This window comes from Chelonia mydas, chromosome 22, assembly GCF_015237465.2.
Source record: "Chelonia mydas isolate rCheMyd1 chromosome 22, rCheMyd1.pri.v2, whole genome shotgun sequence".
Taxonomy (NCBI): domain Eukaryota; kingdom Metazoa; phylum Chordata; order Testudines; family Cheloniidae; genus Chelonia; species Chelonia mydas.
Window position 1 is genome coordinate 17,841,499 of NC_051262.2, and position 22,261 is coordinate 17,863,759.

Below are 22,261 nucleotides of genomic sequence, written 5' to 3' on the forward strand. Positions count from 1 at the left end.
TAGGTGTAAAAATATAAGCACCATGTAATTAGGGACTGAGTGTAATAAACTAATACAGAGAGTCCGTTTGAACAAAATGAAGGCAATATAATTATGGAAAAGACACTATTGCTAAAACAGGGGCCCTTGAATACCCCAGGAGGAGTGCTAACAGAGCCAGGAAATGATCATGCTTTGACAGGCTAATGAGAGCCTTAATTAAGTATGAAAAACTGCTGAGCAAATGCAGTGTGAAACTTTTTTTTTTTGTTTTTAAAATGACTCCGAGGCCAACCATGATCTCTCCCCAGTGGAAACATCTACGGCACTTTGTAAAACAACCCAGCAAGGGGCAGGTAGAGCAGCTGCCAGAGCTCACAGGCTGGGCCCCCTCCAGCTGCTACCTGCAGCTTCCAGGGCACGTTCAGTCACTCAAAAAGGCTGGAGGCTGAGCAGGTGCCTGGCAGGGCAGCACAGGCTGGGGCAGCCCCAAATACCCCATAAGGCCTAGCACTTACATAGCACCTTTCAGACAGAGACCTGGTAGCCCCTGACACTGGAGGGCAAGGACTGCTAGTCCCACTTTACTGACATGGCAACTCCGGTACAGAGAGGTTACGTGACTTGTTCCAGGTCACACAGCAAGTCACTAACGGAGCCAGGCACAGAACCTCACCTCCCCACTGCGGCACTGGGGCGCCCATGCCCCCTTGCTCCCAGAGGGAATTTATAAAGCTCTCCTATTGTTTGGGCAGAGGCAGTGTGTTTCGTGGTGAGAACAAGGGTGCATCGGCCGGGGCTCTATTCCCAACTCTGCCAATAGCAAACTGTGTGTGATCCTGAACAAGTCACTCAACCTCTGTGCCAGAGCTCACCTGTCAGCCAAATGGGCATAATACCTACCTACCTACCTAGCAAGGCTGTTATGAAGCTTAATTAACACCCCCAAACTGCTCTGAGCTCTTCAGAGGACAAGTGCCACCAGACATGCAGGGAAGGACTGCAGTGCATGTGATTGTGTTTCATGCACCACCTGCCAGCAAGACCCTCCATGCTAAGCTCTTTCTTTTTAAAATAGAACCGTCTTCTGTTTAATTCCCCCCCCCCCGCCCAGCCTTTTGCTTCCTTGTGATTGTCATTTAAGTGCTCCCTGCCTCAGCCTGACAGAGGGAAGATAGGGGCTGCTAGCAAAACAGGAATCGTGCCATGAGCATAAAAGAGGAGATGCAGCCATGAAATTTTAAACACAAGATGAAATAAATGCCAGCCTGAAGGACAAACTCAGAGCACAGAGCTGCGGGCCTGGGGCTGCTGAAGAGGGGGCCCCAGTCACCTCTGATACTCTGGCACACTGTCTTTGTGTCTCAACTCATTTGCATGAGCTGGAAGTAAGTATTAATCATAATAAAGGAACCGATTTATTTTCTTAAGAGCTAGTCCCCTGAATTCAGATGGCTGTTTTCGCAGCATTCAGCCTTACGCGCATGGCTGTTAGCGTTTTCCAGGCTCCGAAGTTTGCTTGATAGAAAATTACTCCAATTCAGCTGGAGTCTGGTCTGCGGCAGCCATTCAAACAGGATGCCAGATTCACGTACCACCACCTGGCACGGCTTCAGCCCCTCCCCTTCAAGGGCCTCGGCACATTCTGCAGATATTAGCACTGCTACAACAAGGTGAGCAGCATCAGCCCATTCCACAGCCCGGGAGGCTACATCACAGAGGCTATGGGTCAGATTTTCCCAAGTGGGCTCTCATTTTGGGTTCCTAGCGTTAGACATACGGAGCCTGATTTTGAGAGGTGGTGAACACTCACCATGCCAGCTGAAGTCGATTGGAGCTGTGGGTATGCAGTACCCCTGACAATCAGGCCTTTTGTGTGTCAAGCTAGGAACCCAGAATCATAGACCACTTTGGAAAATCTGACTCAGATTTGAGGCACCCAAAATTTGGCCCTATCTGACCCAGTGAAACACAAGGGAGATAGGTGCACAACTCTCCTGGGCCCCTTTGCAAATCCCAGCTGACGTGCCTTACCCAAGATCACGCAGAAACCAGGAGTTCTGAGTCCAGGGTCCTGCTGAGATCACTAGACCACACCCTCCCTCTGCAGGGCAAGTGGGATGGGGAAAGGGTTTGATCCAGTTTAAGTGACTAATGTTCTTTGCCAGGTACCAATGCTCTGTAGAGGGCACAGACAGATATTTAAATGCATCAGCTCCTAGGCTCTATCAGAGATGGTCATGGGGTGGGGAATTTGCTCCTTTCCTGCTACTCTCAGATCTCTCTGCTGCTGGAGATTCGGCTGATATAGGAGGAGGATCTGCAACTGCATCACTCTCAGCAGAGTAAGCAGATTCTTTCCATGAAGTGTCATGCACCTCAGAAATGAGACACCGAGGGAAGGTACAGAGGCTTTCCCGATCCTGGGTTTGAATGACTGGGGCAGGAAATGCCATTTTCCCACTATGTAGGTAGTCTGAAATACACCAGACTGGCAGGGACTCTGCCAATAATGGCCAGTAATATTGAATCAGATAATAGCTCCTGCAGGATTAGTGGGCTCTCCATTCACTTAAGAATGATCAGGGATGTGTAAATCCACCCTGACGTCCCTTTAATTAGGCTACAAATCCAGTATAATTTGGGTCCCCGCACACTGACTCAGGTCTTTTTGTTCTTGGGAAAATTTTTATATATATATAAATTTATATATTTTTATATATATATAAATCAAAATCATGTGATCTAATGAAAGCCAGCCTCCCTGTCAATCAGGCAGAGAACAAATCACAGATGCTCTGCCCCTTACCCGAAGGGGGCAGAGCCCAAAAGCGTTTTCTGTGCTGGCCACGGATGAGAAGTGGGCAGAGGGGTCAGGCAGCTGTAAATTGCTTTCTGCAGGACACTCAGGAAATCACCAAGATGTTATTCCCATAGAGGGAAGGGCTGACAGACGGTGACAGAATGAGAGGCGGAGACACTGCTGCCCACCTGCTATATACGCTCCAGGGCCTTGCCTCTACTGAGTTTCAGCCATGGGTGACCAGCTCCCCGGACGGGGTAGACAGTCCAGAGTTGCTAGTTGTACTATCGCTGTTTGCTATGCTTGTAAGCAGGGTGTAAATCATGGTCTACACTAGGGGTTTGCATGATGCTAGACAGATGGTGCAAATCCCCCGTGTCGACAAGGCCTACCCCACCTCAGAGTTTTGGCTGCTGCTGCCACAGACTAATCAGGCTGTATCAGAGACCTGGAGAACAAACACCCTCAGAATGGCTGGAGGCCCTTCCAGATGGCTCTGTGCCCTTGTCTGTATGCCCGGGCACCTTGGTATGCTTACCATCCTCGAGCGTGGTGGCATTGATCTCGCTGGAGGAGGGCCCCGTCCCCGCGCGGTTGAACGCCTGCACCACGACCCCATACTGTGCAAACTTCTTCAGGTTGTCCAAGGTGTAGACCTCACTGTCCCCCGTGGCCTTCATCTCCACAATGCTGTATTGCCCATTGCTGCCGGGGCTGTTTTCCCGGTAGCCAATCTGGTAGCCACGGATCACCCCATTCTGGAGTTCCTTCTTTGGGGCCTGCAGAAGCGAGGATACAAATGGAACAGGGTCACAGGATGGGCAGCATCCACCCCTATCTCATCAGCCCGTCAGCACTCCCCCAGCACTGTTGGGGACAACACGCAGCAAAATGGGAGGTCTTAGTGACCTGAAGCAGTGTGCCCATGTGCACTGAGCATAAGGCGAGGGGCCAGGAATGGCCAGGTTCTAATCCCAGCTCTGCTCAGAGCTGGAGTGAATACTTAATGTGCTTTATTCACCCCTGGGGCTGATCCTAGCGACCCCCACTCACAAGGGGAGAGAGGTTGTGAGACTGTCTTAGAATGTGTATGGTGCTTTGGAAATAGAAATTGCTATTTAAGTGCCAGGTGTTTTATTAGTTGTCTACAAAGCCCTTTGCAACTCAGCTCTCCCCACGTCTCCTGCCCAGCCAGGGCAGGTCTTCCATTGTTCCCTAGGTCCATGCTGGACTAGGATGAAGAGCAGACTCTCTGAGCTGCGGGGAAGGGCCTCCTACTCCCACTCTGACACTCTTTAGAGCACACTTGGGTGCATTCATCTGAACTGCCCATCCTGGCTCTTTGGGCCCCTTCCTAGTTTGCATTTCTTTGCTGTTTGTGTGTAATCTCATTCTGCATCCTTGGTGCCAGGGGACACTGCTCCTTTGGAATAGCGAGTGGCTCACCTTGCAGGCTACAAGGTTTTGCTCCTGGGCTCTATCCTTTGGTTTTCAGTCTGACCAGATCTTTGTTGGTTGATTTTTTAAAATACTCCTGCATTTTAGCTTCTACGAGGTAGAACTCAGATGCTGATAATCAAAGAGTAACAAAACCAGAGCCATTCAGAGCCTGGCAGAGGGGCTGATAACTAGATGCTGATTGGCTGATGAGGAAGTAACGATTTACAACACCTGGTCAGGGCTAGGACTCAAGTCGGATGATCTGATTGGGGGAGGGGGGGGGCGGGAAGGGGCTGACAGCCTTAAAAATTCACGAAGCCAGGTTTAAATCAATTTTAACAATATTTCTCTGAAGCATTAAGAAATCAATAGGGCTGATTGCAAATTTATGTTATAAAGACAGAGGAATCCATCTAGCTGAAATACTCTTAAAACCAAGTGACTTATCTTTCAAGTGAATCTTATTTTTCATTAATCTGTTTTTCAATGATAAAGGGGAGGGGAGGAATTGAAGATGGAGCCCTAAATTTATTGACTTGCTGGTTCATTCTGAAGTCCTAACTTTATAATCTATTTTATTTTTCATTATGCGGCTTCTGAAAAATAAATCTGATTCTAAATTTTATTGATCTCTGCACAAGCATTTTGTAGCCAAGTGTCTTGATTTTTACATATTTATCCTCTCCCCCCTGCATGGATATCCTGTAAGATAATAAGCATCTTATAAAACATGATTAGGAAGGGCCTCGTGTGATGGAACTGGGGTACATATCTAGCCCTGAAGTTTTCATTCTGTCTAGTGAATTTTACTTTGGCTTGGGCATCCTGGTGAAAGGTGACGATCCAAGACATTCTGAGCCACAAGAGCAGGGCTGCTGTTTAGGATTGTGATCCTAGATATTCTTGCCCCTAAAACCGTCTTCCTTACATCACTGCCATAATGAAACAACTATCTCGTTTAGCACATCTCTAGTGCATTTTCATCTAACAGTCTCAAAGCACTTTATGATGACTAACTGATTAAGCCTCCTTGTGAAACATGTGAACATTATATTTCCATTTCAGATGGGGAAACTGAGGCACAGAGAAATGAAGTGACTTGCCCAAGGCACCCAGTGTGACATCCAGGGTGCTGTGCCGTCAATGGGCCTACCTCCATATATCACCGACATTAGGGGTATCACCATGCCGACAGAACGCCACACATAGCAACCCCCCTGTCCCGCCCCAAACAATGTACCTTCCAGGTGACCTGGATGCTCTGCGATGTCATTGGCTGCAAGGTGACATCCATTGGGGGCCCATCCGGAGCTGTGGTTAAACAGATCAAACGGAGTCATGTTTACAAGCTGCAGAGAAAGGAGTCCCTTGTAGCAAAACTCACTTTAAAGAAACTCTGCAGTGGGGCAAACATCACAGCGAAAAACCAACAACAGAGGGCTAGAGAAAAATCAATGCACTTGGGTACCACCACCTGTGTCCCTCCCGCCTTCTCTATTATTGAAATAAACTGTGCCTTATATAAAGGCTTTTTCATCCTTCCCAGATCAGCTCTCTTATTTCCCACTGACTCATGCAGCACTGCTGAGTGCAGGGGGGACGGTTAAAGCGATGAATGCAGCCATTCTAGAGAGAGGACGACATGCAGAGAGAGCGCTTGCCCTATCTCAGACTTAGAGAACGTTATCCAACACGCCTGCTGTCTCGCTCCTGCTACACACGTTTGGCTGGGCCCACGTGCAGGTCCTAGCCAGAGAGGAAATCAATCCCCTTGTGAGTGTCTGAGGAGAGGACTTGGTTCCTCACAGGGGTTCGCACACACAGGGAAATGAGCAAAGGTGAAACACACGCATATAAAAACAGCTGTGCTTTAACAGCACAGATTTCATGTTCTGCCCAGAAATCTCTCTAAAAACTTCAGCTGAGGAATCTTGGATCCCAGAGGCTCACAGGCCAGTAAGTACACACATGTGCATTCCTGCACCTCAACAGACTTGTGTGGGGGTCAAACTCCTGCTAAATCTCAACGGGTGCTGCAGGGAACATGCAGAACTTGAGCGTGACTAGCTGAGCTAGCTGCCCAGGCTGGAAGGTTTGCTTTGCTGACAGAGATGGAGCAAACGGCACCATTAACTGTCGGCTCGTGTGTAGTGCCCTAACTGTGCACTGAAGTTAACAACAAAGGGGGAGGCCTGAGCAGCTCATTTCCCAAATCCTGTGGCGTGCGGTAGTATGGACATAGGCCAGGACAAGGGGCAGTCCCCTTCAGCTCCCTTATTCCTGAATCGCTTGGTCAGGACCATGAAAAGCTCCCTGCTCTGCATTGCCAATAGGAAGAATGTGCTCAGCACCAAGGCCAGTTCCTGTGGCCTGGGCACAACTCACCGTGGTTGCCTGTTAATTGGTGCAGTGAAAGCCAGAGGGACCTGCTGTCACAGGCAGTGCAGTGATCCACTCCTGCCTGCGCACGGCCACTCCCACACACAAAGCCTCGGGCTTTTCCCATCCAGCACCACAGGCTCAATGCTGCAATCCAGCTTAATTTGTCCTTCCTGGTAACTCCCTCTCCCCATCACCTCTCTGAACAAATGCTGCTGCTCAGACTCAGCACACAGAGTGGGGGAAAAGGCCTGTGTAGCCAGAGAAAGGAGTGCAGGAGGCATGCACCCGGCAGAGGAAAATGCATGAGCGAGAAGCACCTGCTTCCTCGGTGCTGATGGTGAGCTCCTTGCTCGGCTCGCTGCGCCCAATCTTGTTGAAGGAGTACATGCGGATGCTGTACACGGAGGCTGGATGCAGGTCCACTATATTAGCCTGGTTAATGGTGGGAGAGATGTTGCGGGTAGATTGCTTAAAATCCCAGGAATCTGGAAAAAAAATAACAGTGAAAGAGGACAGCGATCCTATAAAGAGTCCTGGAGTTAATGGCTCTGCAGAGGCTCTGTCAGCCCCACAGGCTAGAATGCCAGTTCATTTTGATAGGATCCCAATAACACAATGCCCCAGAACTTGTGTCTGCCTGTCTCACACATCACCACATCTTCCTGTCTCATGACTCCCTTCCCACTGAGCCACTAACATGCCAACTCCTCAGCGCCTGGACACATTTATGCCACCCACACAGGGCACAGCAGCTGGAACCTACTGTAAACAGCAGGGAGTGCTGAAGATGAAGAAGGAGCAGTGCTTGGTAATGCCAGGACATGCATTAACCTGCTGCCAAGAGTGTGCTGACTCACAGCTGCGGGTTGCTGAAATGTGGAGCCGATGGCTTATACAGTTCCCTCTTTTAGGGCCCAGTTCACCAAATCACTGAGCACTTCCCTCCCCACTGGCCTCCCAGGGAGCTGAGGCTCTTCAGTGCCTCCAGGAATTGCTCAGTATTCTGCAAGATTGAGCCCTTCATGCCTAAAATTATCCTGAGGAGGAGCTGGAGCAGTACATGAGTGAAGTGTTTGGGGCTCTGTGTTTGGCCTGGGTTTAACTCATTTGGAAGCAAAATAGACACAGACAATTTTTAATGAGGTGAGCACGAGCTGATATATTTCTTTGTCATATCTGATTGTTCAGAAAATCGTCAGCAGCTCATCTCCTGTAGAGACATTGTTGAAAAGCGACAGACTCTAGTGGAGGTGTGGGAAAGAGGCAGAATCTTAGGCTTCCAAAAGAAGGTACCTGAAATACCACTAGAAGATTAGGAATCTACATCTTCCGACCAAACTACATATAGATGTTGGATTCATGCCAGGCAGAGGCAGCAACATGAACTGGGAATCTCAGCTGAAGAAATTAACAAAACTCCTGGTTTCTCCGGGCAGCACTGCTCACTACAGAACATTGACCCAGGCTGGATCACAGCAAGGGGGCCGAAATGGGATCTCTGGTAGCAAAGGGCATTTCCTAGCCATGTGTCCCAGGCAATGGGTCCTGCAGAGGAATTTCCAGGTCAATTCGACCCAATATTCTGCAAGGTGCTGTGACGTCTCTGAAAAGTGCCTATTTCCATCAGCTCGGACAGCTAGGCTGAGGATGACTACTTTATTGTTTACTTATGGCCTTTGTTTATCTGGCTTCCATGTTTCAAGATGCCAGGATTTTCCCTCCTTGCTTTTGTATAACTCCAGGTTTGGCTGTTTGTAAATATTGTCTCTTTTAATATTCCCTTTCAAACGCTCCCATCTAACATGAATTAACATATTTCATTAATGCTGCTCTCTCCTTTCTTCACCAAAGGGACTGGGATGCAGAATATTCCCTTTAAACACCATGCAAGAATGCGCAGACGAGGCCTGCATCCCCTCCCTTCCCTGGGATGGCCCCACCTGTCCTCAGGAGGCAGAGGAAGTGGCAGTATGAGTCCCAGAAGGAGATCCCTCTCCCCGAGAGAGACTGGGGTGGGGGGACAGAACTGAGCACCCTCCCTGCCACTGCTTAGCATGCGGGCCTGGAGCCAGCCCCAGCTCTCTCAGTGGCAGGGTGCACCAGGGGCCACACTCCTTCCCCCCACACTAATGAGTCTGTGTGTCTCTGTGCAGCATCAGCGGTTAGGACGTGAAAAGATCAAACTGGCCAGCTAGCGTCACAGACATTAAGGCCCAAAGGGACCATGATGATCATCCACACTGATCTCCAACACTGCACTGGCCAGAGACCCTCAAACAGGGATTCCCGCATTCAGCCCAGAACCCCTGGCTGAGCATCTCTGAGAATGAGCTCCACTCCTGATTTCAGTACTCCACGCAAAGGCGAATCCGCCCTCCCCCGGGGGATGCTATTCCAATGACTAATTACCCTCACTGTTAAAAATGGGAGCTTATGTTACTTATCTAGTCCCTCTCCCTACCACAGGGTTTTCCTTCTGCGGATCTGGAACTACTGCATTAATCGTTACTAGGGCAATGAATGCAGTCTTTATAAACGAGTGCAGCCACTCAGACAGAGAACAAGCTAAGCCTCAATTCTACAAGGCGCTAAGCACCCTGGAGTCTCACAGCAGTCCGTAGGAGCTGAGGGAGCTTAGAACTTTGCAGGCGTGGGCTATAAAATGCCCCTTTCAGAGCATGTACTGATTTGCAAAGTCACAGTAAGATCAGCCTCCAGCTTGCTGCACTGGGAACAGAAGGTTCTACACAAAACTCAATTCTGTTCCACGATTACAGCAGAAAGCAGATAAACTACCCTGGTAATTCCCAGCAGTTCGGGTCTCACCGGCAGTACTAAGCAGAGCTGGGGGGCAGGAGGGGCAGGGAACAGGTTTCCCATTCCATGAACAATTTTGAGATTTTGAAAAAAAAATCCTGCCCAGAATTGACCAAAAAAATCAAAATATAAAAAATATTTGCAAACCAACCCCCCTCTCCAAAAAAGGGGGGTCGGGCCAATCACAATGTTTTGCTTTGATCATTTCATTTTGATTTTGACTATTTTTTTTTACTATAATTTGCTGAAAGTTTGAAACGAAAAGTAATTTTGAACCAGAAAACCGGAATTCTTCACAAAAATGTCAAAATTTAATGTTTCAACAACTTCAGAACATTTTTCCTCAGAAACTTTTTGAGTTGAAAAATTTGTCGTAACCAACCCTTTCCTGCCAAAAGCTTTGGTTCTGACAAACCAGCTTTTTCTGACAATAACCGTGGTGTTGAAAGATTCCCTCCTAGCTCTAATTATAAATTCTTCCTCAAGCATATACACTTGATCTCTTATGTTGACACACAGACTATTGTCTTCTTCCACTGTTTTAGATTTGTATCTATGGATAACAACTCCACAGAAGCACGTTTGTTTCAGTCTAGATTACACGTACATAGTGGGGGGAAATGCAATCACCTACCAGATTTATTCTTGTATTCAATATCAAACCCAGTGATGATGCTGTTTCCATCAAATCTCTGAGTCCAACGCAAGTTCATGCTTCGGGCTTTCACCTCGCGAATTTCCAGCTCTGGCGGGTCAGGAGGCTCTTAGAGAGAAAAAGTTGAGGCCAAGTGAATAAACCATTCCCAAAAATATGAAAACCATTTCACCCCTGATGGTGACATTCTTCCCTTCCCCCACAGAGGAAGCAAGTTGGATGGTTACTTCCTTTCGTTTGGGCTTTAAAATACAAGTCGGCTCCTGCAACGGATTTCAGGGCAGAAGATCTTGCAGTCAGCATTTAGGTGACAATTTTGTTGATGATGCTGAAGGCAGACCAGACCTAGCTCCCTCTCCCATAGCTGTATCGGTTGTGCAGGCTTCACACACATTAAGCCTGGCTTGTACGAAGTGAGCGGGTCTGACTCAAAGACACATGGGTAAGTGGCATGTGGAGTAAGAAGCAGCCCTCTTTGTGCCCTCTCTTTCCTGCATGCACTGCACATGGTCTCGTACGTGGCACCTTCTCTGCGACACGCTTTCGCAGGCCATGACTGGGGAAAGCACTTGCACATGCATTAGACACGGGCTTAAGTTCCTCTAAATGGGACTTGAGCACATGATTAAATGCTTGCTTGAACAGGCATGATCTCTTCTTCCCCGTGGGGGTCAAAGATTCCTAGGCTATAAAGCCACAAGGGACCACAGTGAGCATCTAGTCTGACCTCCTGCAAAGCACAGGCCATAGGACTTCTGCTATTAACTCCTATTTGAACTAGAGCAGATCTTTTAGAAGAACATCTAAACTTAATTTAAAATTTTCCAGTGACAAAGAATCCATCCCAGGTGACCCAGGTTCCTCTCAGGTGTCCAGTTTCTCTTTAAGAAAGGGGTGGACAAATTGGAGAGAGTCCCCGGGAGAGCAACAGACATGATGAAAGGTTTAGAAAACCTGAGCTATGAGGAAAAGTTAAAAAACTGGGGACGTTTGGCCTTGAGCAAAAAAGACAATTGAGGAGGGGGACCTGAGAACAGTCTTCCAGTACAGTAAGGGCTGTTCTAAAGAGGGCGGGGATCAGTTGTTCTTCATGTCCACTGAAGGCAGGACAAGGAGTAATAGGTTTAATCTGCAGCCAGGGAGATTTAGGTGAGATATTAGGAAAATCCATCTAACTCTAAGGCTAGTTAAGCTCTGGACCGGCTTCCAAGGCAGGGTGTGGAATCCCTGGCACCGGAGCTTTTTAAGAACAGGTCAGACAAACACTTGTCAGGGATGGTCTAGGTTTACCTGGTACTACCTTAGCTCAGAGGAAGGACTAGATGGCCTCCCCCGGTCCCTTCCAGACTCACATTTCTATGATTCTACCTAGCAGGTGGAAAACAAGTACCTTGGACAGTGAGCTGGATCAATCCTCTATCTTCACCATAAGAATTGATCGCGTGGCAGGAGAAGAAGACGGAGTCCCCCCGGTCGGCTGGTTTAAGCTGTGGATATGCAAGGGGAGAGAATGAGGCCATTTCAGAATTTCGCTGCCGTTGTGAGAGTGAGGGCACAATGTGCCTTAATGCGGGAGACGTGCTTGTTATTCGCACAACGCTCTAACTGTACAGCTGGTGACAGACGCTAAACAGAAAACACACGGGCCCGATTCTCCCCTCTGTTACGCTAACGGTGCGGCTACCCAAAGGGCCCTCCATCCATGCCTTACGGAGCCTGCACCCTAAAGCAAGGTCTCTCTTCCCACCCCAAACTGAGGCCAGGGTCTAGATTCCTTTTCTCCCCTCTGCTCTTCTGCAGTCTCTTCAGAGCAGCAGCAGCAGCCACACGAGGCACATTTCTGAACTTACGTTTTAGTGGATTCAAGTGCTGGCAAAATGAGCTTGCCAATCTCTAACACCACTCAGTGAAAGCCCAGCCCTAGGTCCGGAGAGAAGGACCCGAGCTACTTCTTCAGGTGTGACAACTGTGCCACCCAGGCTCCCGGCGGCCAGGACTGAGGAGCTCACACACATGAGTGGGCTGGAAAGTTTCCATCTTTGGATGAATCGAGGGAAAAAGATTCATTTCATTGGAAATTTTCCTTTTCTCACAAACCCAATAATCATCTTTCGAGGGTTTTTTTCCCCCTTCAATTAAACTGAGAAATTTCTCATAAGAAATTAAAACAATTTCCCCATAATTTCCCTGGCTGAGGGGGAAGATGCTTTTTACAGAGAAGCCTGAGTAATGCCAGGCACTTGCAGCCAAACTGCTCTCAAGCTGTTCCCGGCACAGACAGGTCGTGGGAGCAGCAAATGGAAAGAGGAGGCTGACCCCTTGTTATCAGAAATGTAACCAAACCCCATGGGGGTGTGAAATGCACCCACCGCTCCACTCATGGACCTCAGCGCTGGCACATCTCACCCAGAGCTCTCTCACCTTGAGCGTTGAAATGACCTCGTCACCATTATCCTTGGTGGTAATGGCATATCTCATGTTGCGGTCGGGGTCGATGACGGTGTCGCCTTTCTCCCAGCGAATGATGATTGGCCGCTCCCCTCGGGCTGTGCAATTCAGCTCCTTCATCTGGCCCTTGATCGCAATGGTGGTATTGGGGTGGGAAGTGATCATGGCTGGGACTGAGAGGAGGGGAAGAAATGAGTGCAGTAGCAGAGGCTTCAGAGACACGTGCTAAGGTGTGAGGCAGAACAGACCCTGGGGAACTTAGCAACTGCACTGTCCTGACGCTCACATCTACAGCAAATTGACCTGGCCAAGGCTAAACTGGCGGCCTTCAGAGCAGACTTGCTGCAGAGTGCTAAGGTCAGCAATCCTCCAGCCACCAGCCATGACCCCCTGCTGCCTTCCAAAGGCTGCAATTCTTGTCCCAGATAGTCTTCATTCACTCACAGCCCAGCACGTCAGAGCCAAGTGCCGGGGTCCCCAGGAGCTGCTGTGCCCACAAGAGGGGGGATTACTGTTCAGCTAGCCTGGGAGCTCTGCGGCCAGAGAGGGCACAGGCCGTGGGGCTCCAAGGCTGAAATGAGCCAGGAATAGGTCTGCACTCTGTCGTTGGCTTCATCATCCCTGTGCCCTGGACAGCAGCAGCTGATGTGGCTGGAGCCGCCAGCCCCATAGGAGCCAGCAATAATCAGATACCTAATGACCATTGCTCTCCAGCTCTAGTAACTTGCCAGGCATTAAAGAAGGGCTGTGAGGAAGGGTGGTCCAGTGGGCAGGGCGGTGGATGGGACTCAAGAGATCTGGGTTCACCTACAGCTGTTCAGCTACAGATGTTGACATCTCATCTCTCCAGCTGTACAACTGTGAGAATACTGTCCTGCCTCTGTGGGGAGTCGCGAGGATAAAACCCATTCCCCACGGCAAGGCCCTCGGACACTAGGGCGCTGGAGGCCACGAAAGGACCTGGCTAACTGCAGTTCTCAGCTAGCTGTCCTTACTCTGCACTGTGTGCCCACTAAATGTTAGCAAGAACACGACGTGTTACGTGCGTGGCCAAACAGATTCCAGCCGTGCTCCACGGGGTGAAAGGCTAGAGAATTAGGAGCTGTTAGTGAACACACACTTCTGTATTAACCGACACAGCGAGGAACTTCCTTACTAGTCACAACAAACCACCACTACCACCACGGCGCATTTAATTGTTTTTAAGCACATTCAGACCAGTCTGAGATTTCCCTCGTGCTGGGGATGCGCTGAGACACACAGGGGTTAATGTCCACTGCTGCACTTGGAGAATTAAAGACAATTCTTCAATCCCCAGGCACGTGGGTAGGGCGCACCCAACTCCCTGCTCAGCACGCTCAAAGTTTATCCCACAAACAGCATCAGTGAGGTGGCCGAATGCAGTTTATCAGCTGCAGATACAGCCAATAGGCCATGCAGTCAGAAACAGAATCATTTTGTTGCATTATACAGCTCAGGATCATAAAATAATGAAGCAGATAAATTTTATAATGCATAGCATTACACCAGCATATACAATAAAATGTGAAAGACAAATAACTAGGTGCAAGTTATAATGAAGAGAAAGCCTCCAGTCTGAGACACACAACTATGAATTATTGACTAAGGTTTTACACTCTCAAGGATGTGAGGAGGAATATTTTTCCATCAAAAATTTGCATAATTCACTCATATAAACCTGGGCAGAATATAGAGTACGATTTTACATCAACAAGTCAGGCTTTGCATTGCAGATGCCAGAGATTTTTTTATATCCATACGGAATATTAACATAAAATACAATAAAAAGAAAGGCATTCACTTCCTAGCGCCTCTTTCCCAGCTAAAAGGGGCAGCTCTCAACCGACCCCACAAAGGAACAGACTGAGCCAGTAACTACGGCTCGGCTCAGCTGACATTTCCTACAATACACAGGTGAGCGGTCACATGGGGGTCAGCTGCCCCATCCTTTCCATCCGCCCCACGCAAGTTACCTGGAAAAGGTTACCTGGAAAAGGTGACAGCCCCAGTATGCCCTGGCACAGGCTGGAGTGAACCCATTTACTGGTGGGTGTCATTCAAGCTTTGAGGGCCAACTATCACATTTCTGACAATCACTGGACAACAACAATGCTTTCCTGGGGCTTGGAGATAGTACGAGTTGGCCAGGACAGGTCTTGGCCTTGGTTCCCACCCGCCTCGCACAGCCCTGATTTCATTTCAGCCTGAAGGGAAGACTGGAGAAGGGGTGGAGTCTCCTTGCTCGGAGATGTGCCAGCAAAGATGGCGACTGGGCATGACAGCTCTTGTGATGTGGTGGACACTGGGCTGTTGGAAGCCGAGCCGACACCAACAGCATACACAACAGGCTGCCAGGCAGCTGAAAGAAGGCTGTCCTGACCCTCTAGGACTTGCACAACCCTGCTCACTCCTGTTCCCATCTCCTTGTGTCTTCCTCCCTGCTCCATAGCTAATCATTGTAACTGTCCATCATCCAGCCATCTCTGCACCTTTTGCCCCGCACACCTCTCAGCCAGGAGTGCACCCCCACCCTGACCCAGCCATCTGGACCACAATACTCCTCTCTGCTCCAAGTCCACTTTGGCAAGTCCTCTTCCAGGCAGCTCCTAGGTCTCCCACGCAAAGAAGGGAGAACAGTTTCACACAAGCTCAGATTGCAAGCTCCCTCTGGCAGCGACCCTGTGCTCCTAGGTCACTGCAAACCATCTAACTTGCAGCCGGTGCAGTAAGAATAGCTAAACAGTAAAGTCCCAGTGGAGGACAAGGACCTAAAAATTCAGAGGCATGCTGGAAAGAAAATGCCGGCAAGATTTCTCTTATACTGTGGTCTCCTGAACTCCTAGTGCCACCTTCCCCTGCCCCAAAAATAACCAAGGAGAAAGCAAAAAATAAGGCTGCAGATTATAAACCAGCCTTTGTGTTCAACAAAGGTCACTGCTGTAAAAGAAAACAGGGAAGCTGTGTGGCATTGTAGAGCGAAGACAAGCTTCCGAAAGAAAGGCCAGCTTTGGCCAGCGAGCACCCTAAAACAGTGATGATGAGTCCCTGGCCCCACGGAGGGCGACCCTTCTGGGTCCCAGGTGGGAATCATCAGAGAAGCAAACAAAGGTCCCTGCAATTCCCAGTGCCTGCACAGCATCCCCCCTCTGGAGACACATGGGGCTTCCAGTCCTTCCTGCTGACAAGAAGTGAGGGGGAGCAGGCAGTGTCTCTTGAGAACTCCCAACCCAGCAGCAGAGCAAAGCTGTTGGGATATATAGATATATACATACATACACACACAGTGATTCATATATCCATGTAATATGTTATAGGTCATTGAGGCCTGGTATGAATGATGCATACTTGACATGGATATGTGCATTGCAAGTTGGCAACCGAAGCAAGAACTTAAGGTCAAGAACTATTAGAACTATTTGTGGAAAAACAAACTTGTTATGTTCTGAGAAAAATACAGAGAATCAGCAGAAAAGGAAACACCACCAGCTGGACTGATATAAAATTGTGTCAGAAATGGAGGAAATGGCATGCCTTGAATCATGGCGGCCCGCCCAGGATTGTCTCTGGAATTGTGTGAGCGGAAGGCCTAGTAAACAAAGGCAAAAAACCGATGACGCAATGGAATGGACTATAAATGGATGCCTATGATTTCAGCAAATCAGAGTCGTTTATTGATCCAGAACCCCGTGTGGATATAAATGTGGTTTTCACTGGCTCCCCGCATCTTATGATCAGAAGGAATCTCGACTAGCCATTAGGATCATTCTGACCTTTGGACTCTGGTATAGTATGTTTGGAGTGTGACTGTGGAGTGAGTAAGGTTTGTTTTGTAATCAAGAGCATATAGAATATTATATACCAACACTGTGTCCGGTATCTGCCTGCTCCTCTATTGCGGATCTAACAAGGGAACCCAGCCTCTGGGAGAAATGAGTTGGCTGCACTAATTACTGGGAAGGGGAAGCCAGCCAGCTCCTTGGTAATAACCTGGAAAACAGGGGCCTCAGCCTGGCCCCTCTGGGCATCTGCACACTGCTGGGGCGGCCACTCAGTCCCTGCCCTTCCACTGGCCTGGCCTGCTTCCAGCGCCTCAGAATCTTTTCTTTATAGTCTTGATCAGGCACAGAATTATAAATGCAAATCTGCATGGGAGTCCAGCTCGCTGGCCTGTGTCCTTTGTATATTTAACACTTGCTGGATATTGCAGTTGGCTACAGAAAGTGATGGCCATCTCAGAGACTGAACAATAAAGAGGAACTGCTGGCAGGCCTCCCACTATGATAACGCCTTCCAAATAATGAGCCTTTGAGAATACTTAGGGTCCAGTTAATAAAATACACTCAGCCCCGCCACACTCCAGGTGCTTGTGTACCCACAGCTGGTGCCCAGGTTCCATTCACAGCACAAGAGAATCAGGACACTGTCAATACTCAGTAAAAGTTTTGCCTCTCTAGAGCGTCTTCCATCCAGCGGGCTTTGCACACTGCCCTGCAGCCACTGCCATGGCACCCATTCAAGGGAGGGTTACACCCCCATTTCACTGAGGAGGAAACACTCATCCAGGGAGGTTCAGTGACTGGGCCTGGGTCACGCGATGAGCCAAGGGCAGACCTGGACAGTGAACCCCCCTTCTCCTGACTCTCAGCCTGATGCCCGACTCTCCAGACCACATTCCAATTGCAGTAAAAGTACAAGAATCCCAGCTGAGGAAACGTACTGACCAATCAGCCCCAGTTGTGTGCAGTCCCCCCACGCAACCTTGTCATGTGCTGTGATAGCTCCTACCCAGCGTGCCCCTTCCTGCTGCGAGGGATGGCACGACTGTAGTAAACATCATTCACCCACCTCGCAAGCACAAACACACTGAAAACAAAACACCGCAGAGCCCCTGACACAGACTGAGCCTGCAGTTAATCCAGCTTTAGGAAAATAAATTTGCCTTTCACTAAAAAAGTCATTATTTATCCAGCAAGGGAGGAAGGCTGCAGCTTCACAGTCCCCAGAGCGGTATATACCATGCAGGAAAAACAGGCTCGGGGGGTGGGGGAGGGCTGGGTAAGCAGGAAAAAAAATGTAATGCATAAACAAACAGCACTGCTGAGTCCCGCAGTAATATATGATAATGACAATCCGCAAAGGCAACACACACTGTTCTAATGGGACACAAGAGAGTTTAATGAGCTACGACTTCTCGGCTTTCTATGGCAATGTAATTCAATTAACAGCTACAGAAACCTTTCCTCTCTGGCTGCGTGTGCTAGTGGGGTGTGGAGCAGGCAAAGCAGATTTGGGGGAGTGGGCACGGAGGGGCGGGGACTGTTTCTGACGGCTGGCAAGGACGTCTCTACCTTGTGACAAGTCTTCAAAGCACCCTGTAAAAACTCCGCCCCCGAGGGGAGCCGTGGCCACACAAAACTTTACACATGAATGACATGAGTCTCACAGTGCGGCTCCGATGGCGATGGCAGACAAAACGCTAGGGGGCAGCAGGAGGGGAGGAGGGATGGCAAGAAACAGAGGAAGGGGAGGACCGTTCCCAAGCACCAGGGAGCATGTGAGTCACCGCGGGACACAGAAGCCAAGCAGGGGGGCACAGGAGAGCGCTCAGAGACGGGTGCAAGAGCTCTCCTCCCTGGGTCGCTGTTCCATACCTTGGGAGGGCTGCCAGCCCCCTAGTGCAGTTAACTGCTGGCTGTGTGGCGACTGGAGAAAGGGAAAAGGGTCATGGCAGGTGTGTGTTACGTGGGGGAGGGCGGATGGCCGGACTAGTGACTAAAGCACAGGGCTGAGAGGCTGCAGTCTGACACTGATATCCTGTGTGACCTTGGGCGGGTGACTTCCCCCCTCTGTGCTCCAGGTTCCCTGTCCGTGAAAGGGGGACAGCAGCACCTCCCTGCCTCCCGGGACCTTGGGAACGGCGCCGAGATCCTGGAATTTGAGGGGCTACAGAAGTGCAAAGCACTGTAACAAATCTGTAGCCACCTTAGGCTTCCTGTTTGTCACGATGCTGCATGCCAGGCCAGAGGGACCTTCACAGCCCCACTAGAAACAGAACCCGCTGCCACAGCCCTCGGGCTAAAGGAGAATCTCTTAGCAGCACAGGCCCCATGACACACAACTGGGCGGTTCTGATTCCATCCAGTCCACAGCACTGGTGTGTTCACACATTAGTCAGTACATTCATGTAAACTAGTCTGGTCATTGCATGCAGTGAGTCTGGATTTCTTTGTGCAGAGGGGCTCAATGTGGTGTCATATTTCATGCTTCATTCCAGCAGGTGCTAGTCACCAGCCTCACCCAGCTGGCTACAATGGTCACTCCCGAGTCCTGCTTGGGCCCCTGCCTCCATTGCATCCATCCTTCCAGAAACAGCCCAATTGCCCCTGGAGTCACAGTCCTCTCAGGAGGTGGGCAGATAGCCCAGCTGCAATGGAGACAGGTGTTAATCACTGGCCATTCCAGAAGCCCCATTACACAGAGGTATGAATCCTGGCATCGGCGCAGCTAGTGAGGCTCAAGGGGTAGAGGGCTGTGTTTGGGAGCAGGAGGGCTGGGTTCCAGCTGGCCACACCACATGTGGATTGTGTAGCTGATAAACATAGGTCTTCCAAGAGCCAAGAGGAAAAAAGATTAGGGGTGGATGAGTTCCCTGCACCCCCTGAGCTCAAACCACCCTGAACCCTGGCATAGGAGAGGGAGACTCTTGGATCTCAAGGCACCCTTCACCCCACAAAGCTTCCAGCCTCAGTGACTGCTGTCCTGTGGATTAGGCAGCATGAGCCCGGTGCTGAGATGAGCTGCCCCTGAAGCGTGTCTCTCCCCCAGAGAGAAGCAATAGGAAAAGACTTAACAGTTGCACAACAGAGCGAGGCAAAGCCAGGGCCATCCTGAAAGGGGTTAACGGCCAAGGCGCTACCCGCTGCAGACAGGTGACCTTTAGAGAGAGGACAGAGATTCCGGTGGTTACTGGTGCTTGCGTTGGCTACCCTGCTCCTCTGGGGACCGCTGTGCTGCACTCAGCCGTCTGGCACATCTCTGCACAGACACACACTCCCTGGTGGCCCCATGGTTCAGTTAACGGGAAGACTCAAAAAAGCAAGCGCAGAGAGAGACATACCCACCGAGCAGCCCCAGGAACAATATAAGTGCACAGCTGCCTCCTCCTCTGCCCATCCACAGCCCATCATGGCAGCACTGGCCTTTTGTTTCTAACAGAACTTTGCAGCCATCAGCTGACCTGCCCAGACCTCGCTCATCACTCTGATGCCCTCATGGCCCAGCCAGCCTGCACCAGCTTCCCTAGCAGCTGCCCCTGCAGAAAAAAGGGGTCAAGAGTTTAAAAGGACTTTTAAAGAATAGGCACCAGGCACCGAAGGATCTGGCACACAACTGAGCTTTCAGATTTCCCCTTCATGGCGCTGCTTGTGTGCGCTAAATGCCAGGGCAGCAGTAAGAACATACAGCCCTGTGCACAAAGCAGAGATGAGCCTGGAACCACACACCCAAAACTTTGTGGGAGGAGGGGTGTCCATGAATCCCATGAGCAGCCTCCACCTCTGGACTGGCACCCTGGACGCAGCTCATTAGGAAGCAGCGGCCACGTCCAAACCTCCGTCTGGCCTCAGGGTGTTGGTCCAGCTCTTTACAAATAACCCCAAACTTCAGGCTGTTTGCCATTCAGATCCAGATTGCGCAGCCCGAGCAGAGGAGGGGAAAGGCTGCGCATTTGGTTGGCAGGGGCTGGTGCAAACTGTTTCTCCACCGCCTGCCGTGGAGGCTGTTCACAGCATGCCAAACTCAGGCTGCCAAGTGCCAGTGCTCCCTGCGTGCCCAGCTGCTGAGCCCTAACCGAGTTATCACACACACTCTCCTGTCTCCTGCCTGGGGAGGGGGAGCGGGCCTGCAGAATGTGGCCACCCCGGAATTCCGGACTCTACAAATCCAAAACTGGTTCTACAGAAAAGTGACCAACCAGCAAAACCGCCAGAGCCAGTCTCTGGGCAGGATGGGGGGGGCAAAGGGGGCATGGGAAAGGCTGCTCTGCAGCTGAGCAATTAGCCCATTTCCCTGAGAGCAGCGGGCTCAGAGGGCAGCTCTGTTGCAAGCTTTGCTTCGCTGACATGCACTTATTGATGTTTGATTAAAAGCAGCACAGTGGATGTAAACATATCAACTTCTCAGCGCTGCCGGGTTCCCGGGAGAGCAGCGTGCTGCCCGGAGAGGGGAAAGCAGCAAAACCAACACCACATACATTTTACATTCTAATTTCCCACAGCCTAGATTGGCGCTCCGAGGATCAAACAGGGAGCTAGAGGATTTCCCGCTGCACCAATTCTCCTTGAGCTGGGCTAGGGCTAGGGCTGTGCACCCTCTTCAAGAGACCTTTCTCTCTCTCGCTCCCCTGCCCTCTCACCGGTTTGGGCCTCTTTCCAGGATGACAAGCCCCCCTAGGGAAGGAGAAAGCCAATCTAACCAATGAAGTGCCGCACCATTCCCGGGGGACGGGGAGCGGGGCAGAGAGCGAGCTGAGGGGAGAAAATCAATTTCAGAAACTAGACAGTTGTCAAGACATGGTGTCACCTGTTCCGGCTTGTGAAATGGCTCCACGGAGGCTCCCGCCACTGAGTGGGGCTTGGCCGCCTGGCAGATGCTTTACATTTTAATTCAACAGTAACGGAAATGCAGCCACCAGCAGACCAGCTCAAACTCCTGCTCAGGGAGGAGACGGGATGAAGAGACTAGAGCATGGCAGGCGATGGGGGAGTCAGGACTCCTGGGTTCTATCCCCACCTCTGGGAGGGAGAGTGGTTGTAGGGATGAGAGCAAGGGTGCAGGGAGCCAGGATGCCTGGGCTCTATTCCTAGCTCTAGGAAGGACTATGGGCTACTGGTCAGAAAGGGAGAGTCCGGTCTCTGCCCCTGACTTGCTGCGAGACTCTGGGAGAGCCAGTGGACTCTTTTTACCCGCTCTATGGACAGGGAAACTGACATTTATCCCATTCCAGGGGGAGCGGTGAGGCTTAGTTAACATATGCTTGCCTAGTGCCCTGAGTTCCTGGCCTGGATGGATGGGCCATGGAAGGACAAAGTATTGTTAGAGGACACTTTGCTCACCCAGGGGCTGACCCTCTCGACTCACCCCTCCTGAACATACTCCAGCCAAGGATTCACAGCCTTGCCCACTGTGTGGCCCTGTGACTCACTGTGGTGAAGTAGCAGCCCACCATGTTCAGACTGTTTACACACGATACCGTGGTAGACTGAAGCCCCTGATTAGCAACAGAGCCAAACCAGCAGGCCAGGGCAAGCTTCCCCCAGGCTGCACTCTTCCGAGAGGCCAGCTCAGGAGGCCAGAGGGGAGTGATCAAACCCCATGACCCCCTCCATCTATCAGCCTGGCTCCTGAGGCACCAGCTAGAGAACAAGGGGCAATGTGTCTACCCTGCCTGCTGGGAACCAGACTGACACCCCACAAATTCAAGACAGGTGGAAGGGAAAAACCCCCAGGGAGTGACGGGAAAAAGTCACACTTTAAAGACTCTACACCACGCAAAGCGGCACAGGGGTCATAGCTAACCCCATGCTTCCACAAGTCATGAGCCAGGCCACAATATCACGAGACTAGCTTAAAAATAGTGAGATTCAAAATATAATAAATGGTCGGGTTTCTTTGCCTTCTGGTGTCTGAGTCTTTAGGATGCATTTGGGTCACATTTT

General features: G+C 50.3%; 1 protein-coding gene across 2 annotated transcripts in view; it reads right to left on the reverse strand.

The window, feature by feature from the left end:
* Window positions 1-22,261, reverse strand: part of DSCAML1 (DS cell adhesion molecule like 1) — a 353,599-nt gene that overhangs the window by 100,872 nt on the left and 230,466 nt on the right. For both annotated transcript variants that reach the window (XM_043534224.1, XM_037882497.2), the window contains 6 exons: window positions 12,498-12,697; window positions 11,467-11,563; window positions 10,056-10,184; window positions 6,922-7,089; window positions 5,463-5,533; window positions 3,321-3,561 (listed from right to left, as the gene is read on the reverse strand). In XM_043534224.1, coding sequence (XP_043390159.1) covers window positions 3,321-3,561; window positions 5,463-5,533; window positions 6,922-7,089; window positions 10,056-10,184; window positions 11,467-11,563; window positions 12,498-12,697 — 906 coding nt within the window. The remainder of the gene's footprint in view (window positions 1-3,320; window positions 3,562-5,462; window positions 5,534-6,921; window positions 7,090-10,055; window positions 10,185-11,466; window positions 11,564-12,497; window positions 12,698-22,261) is intronic.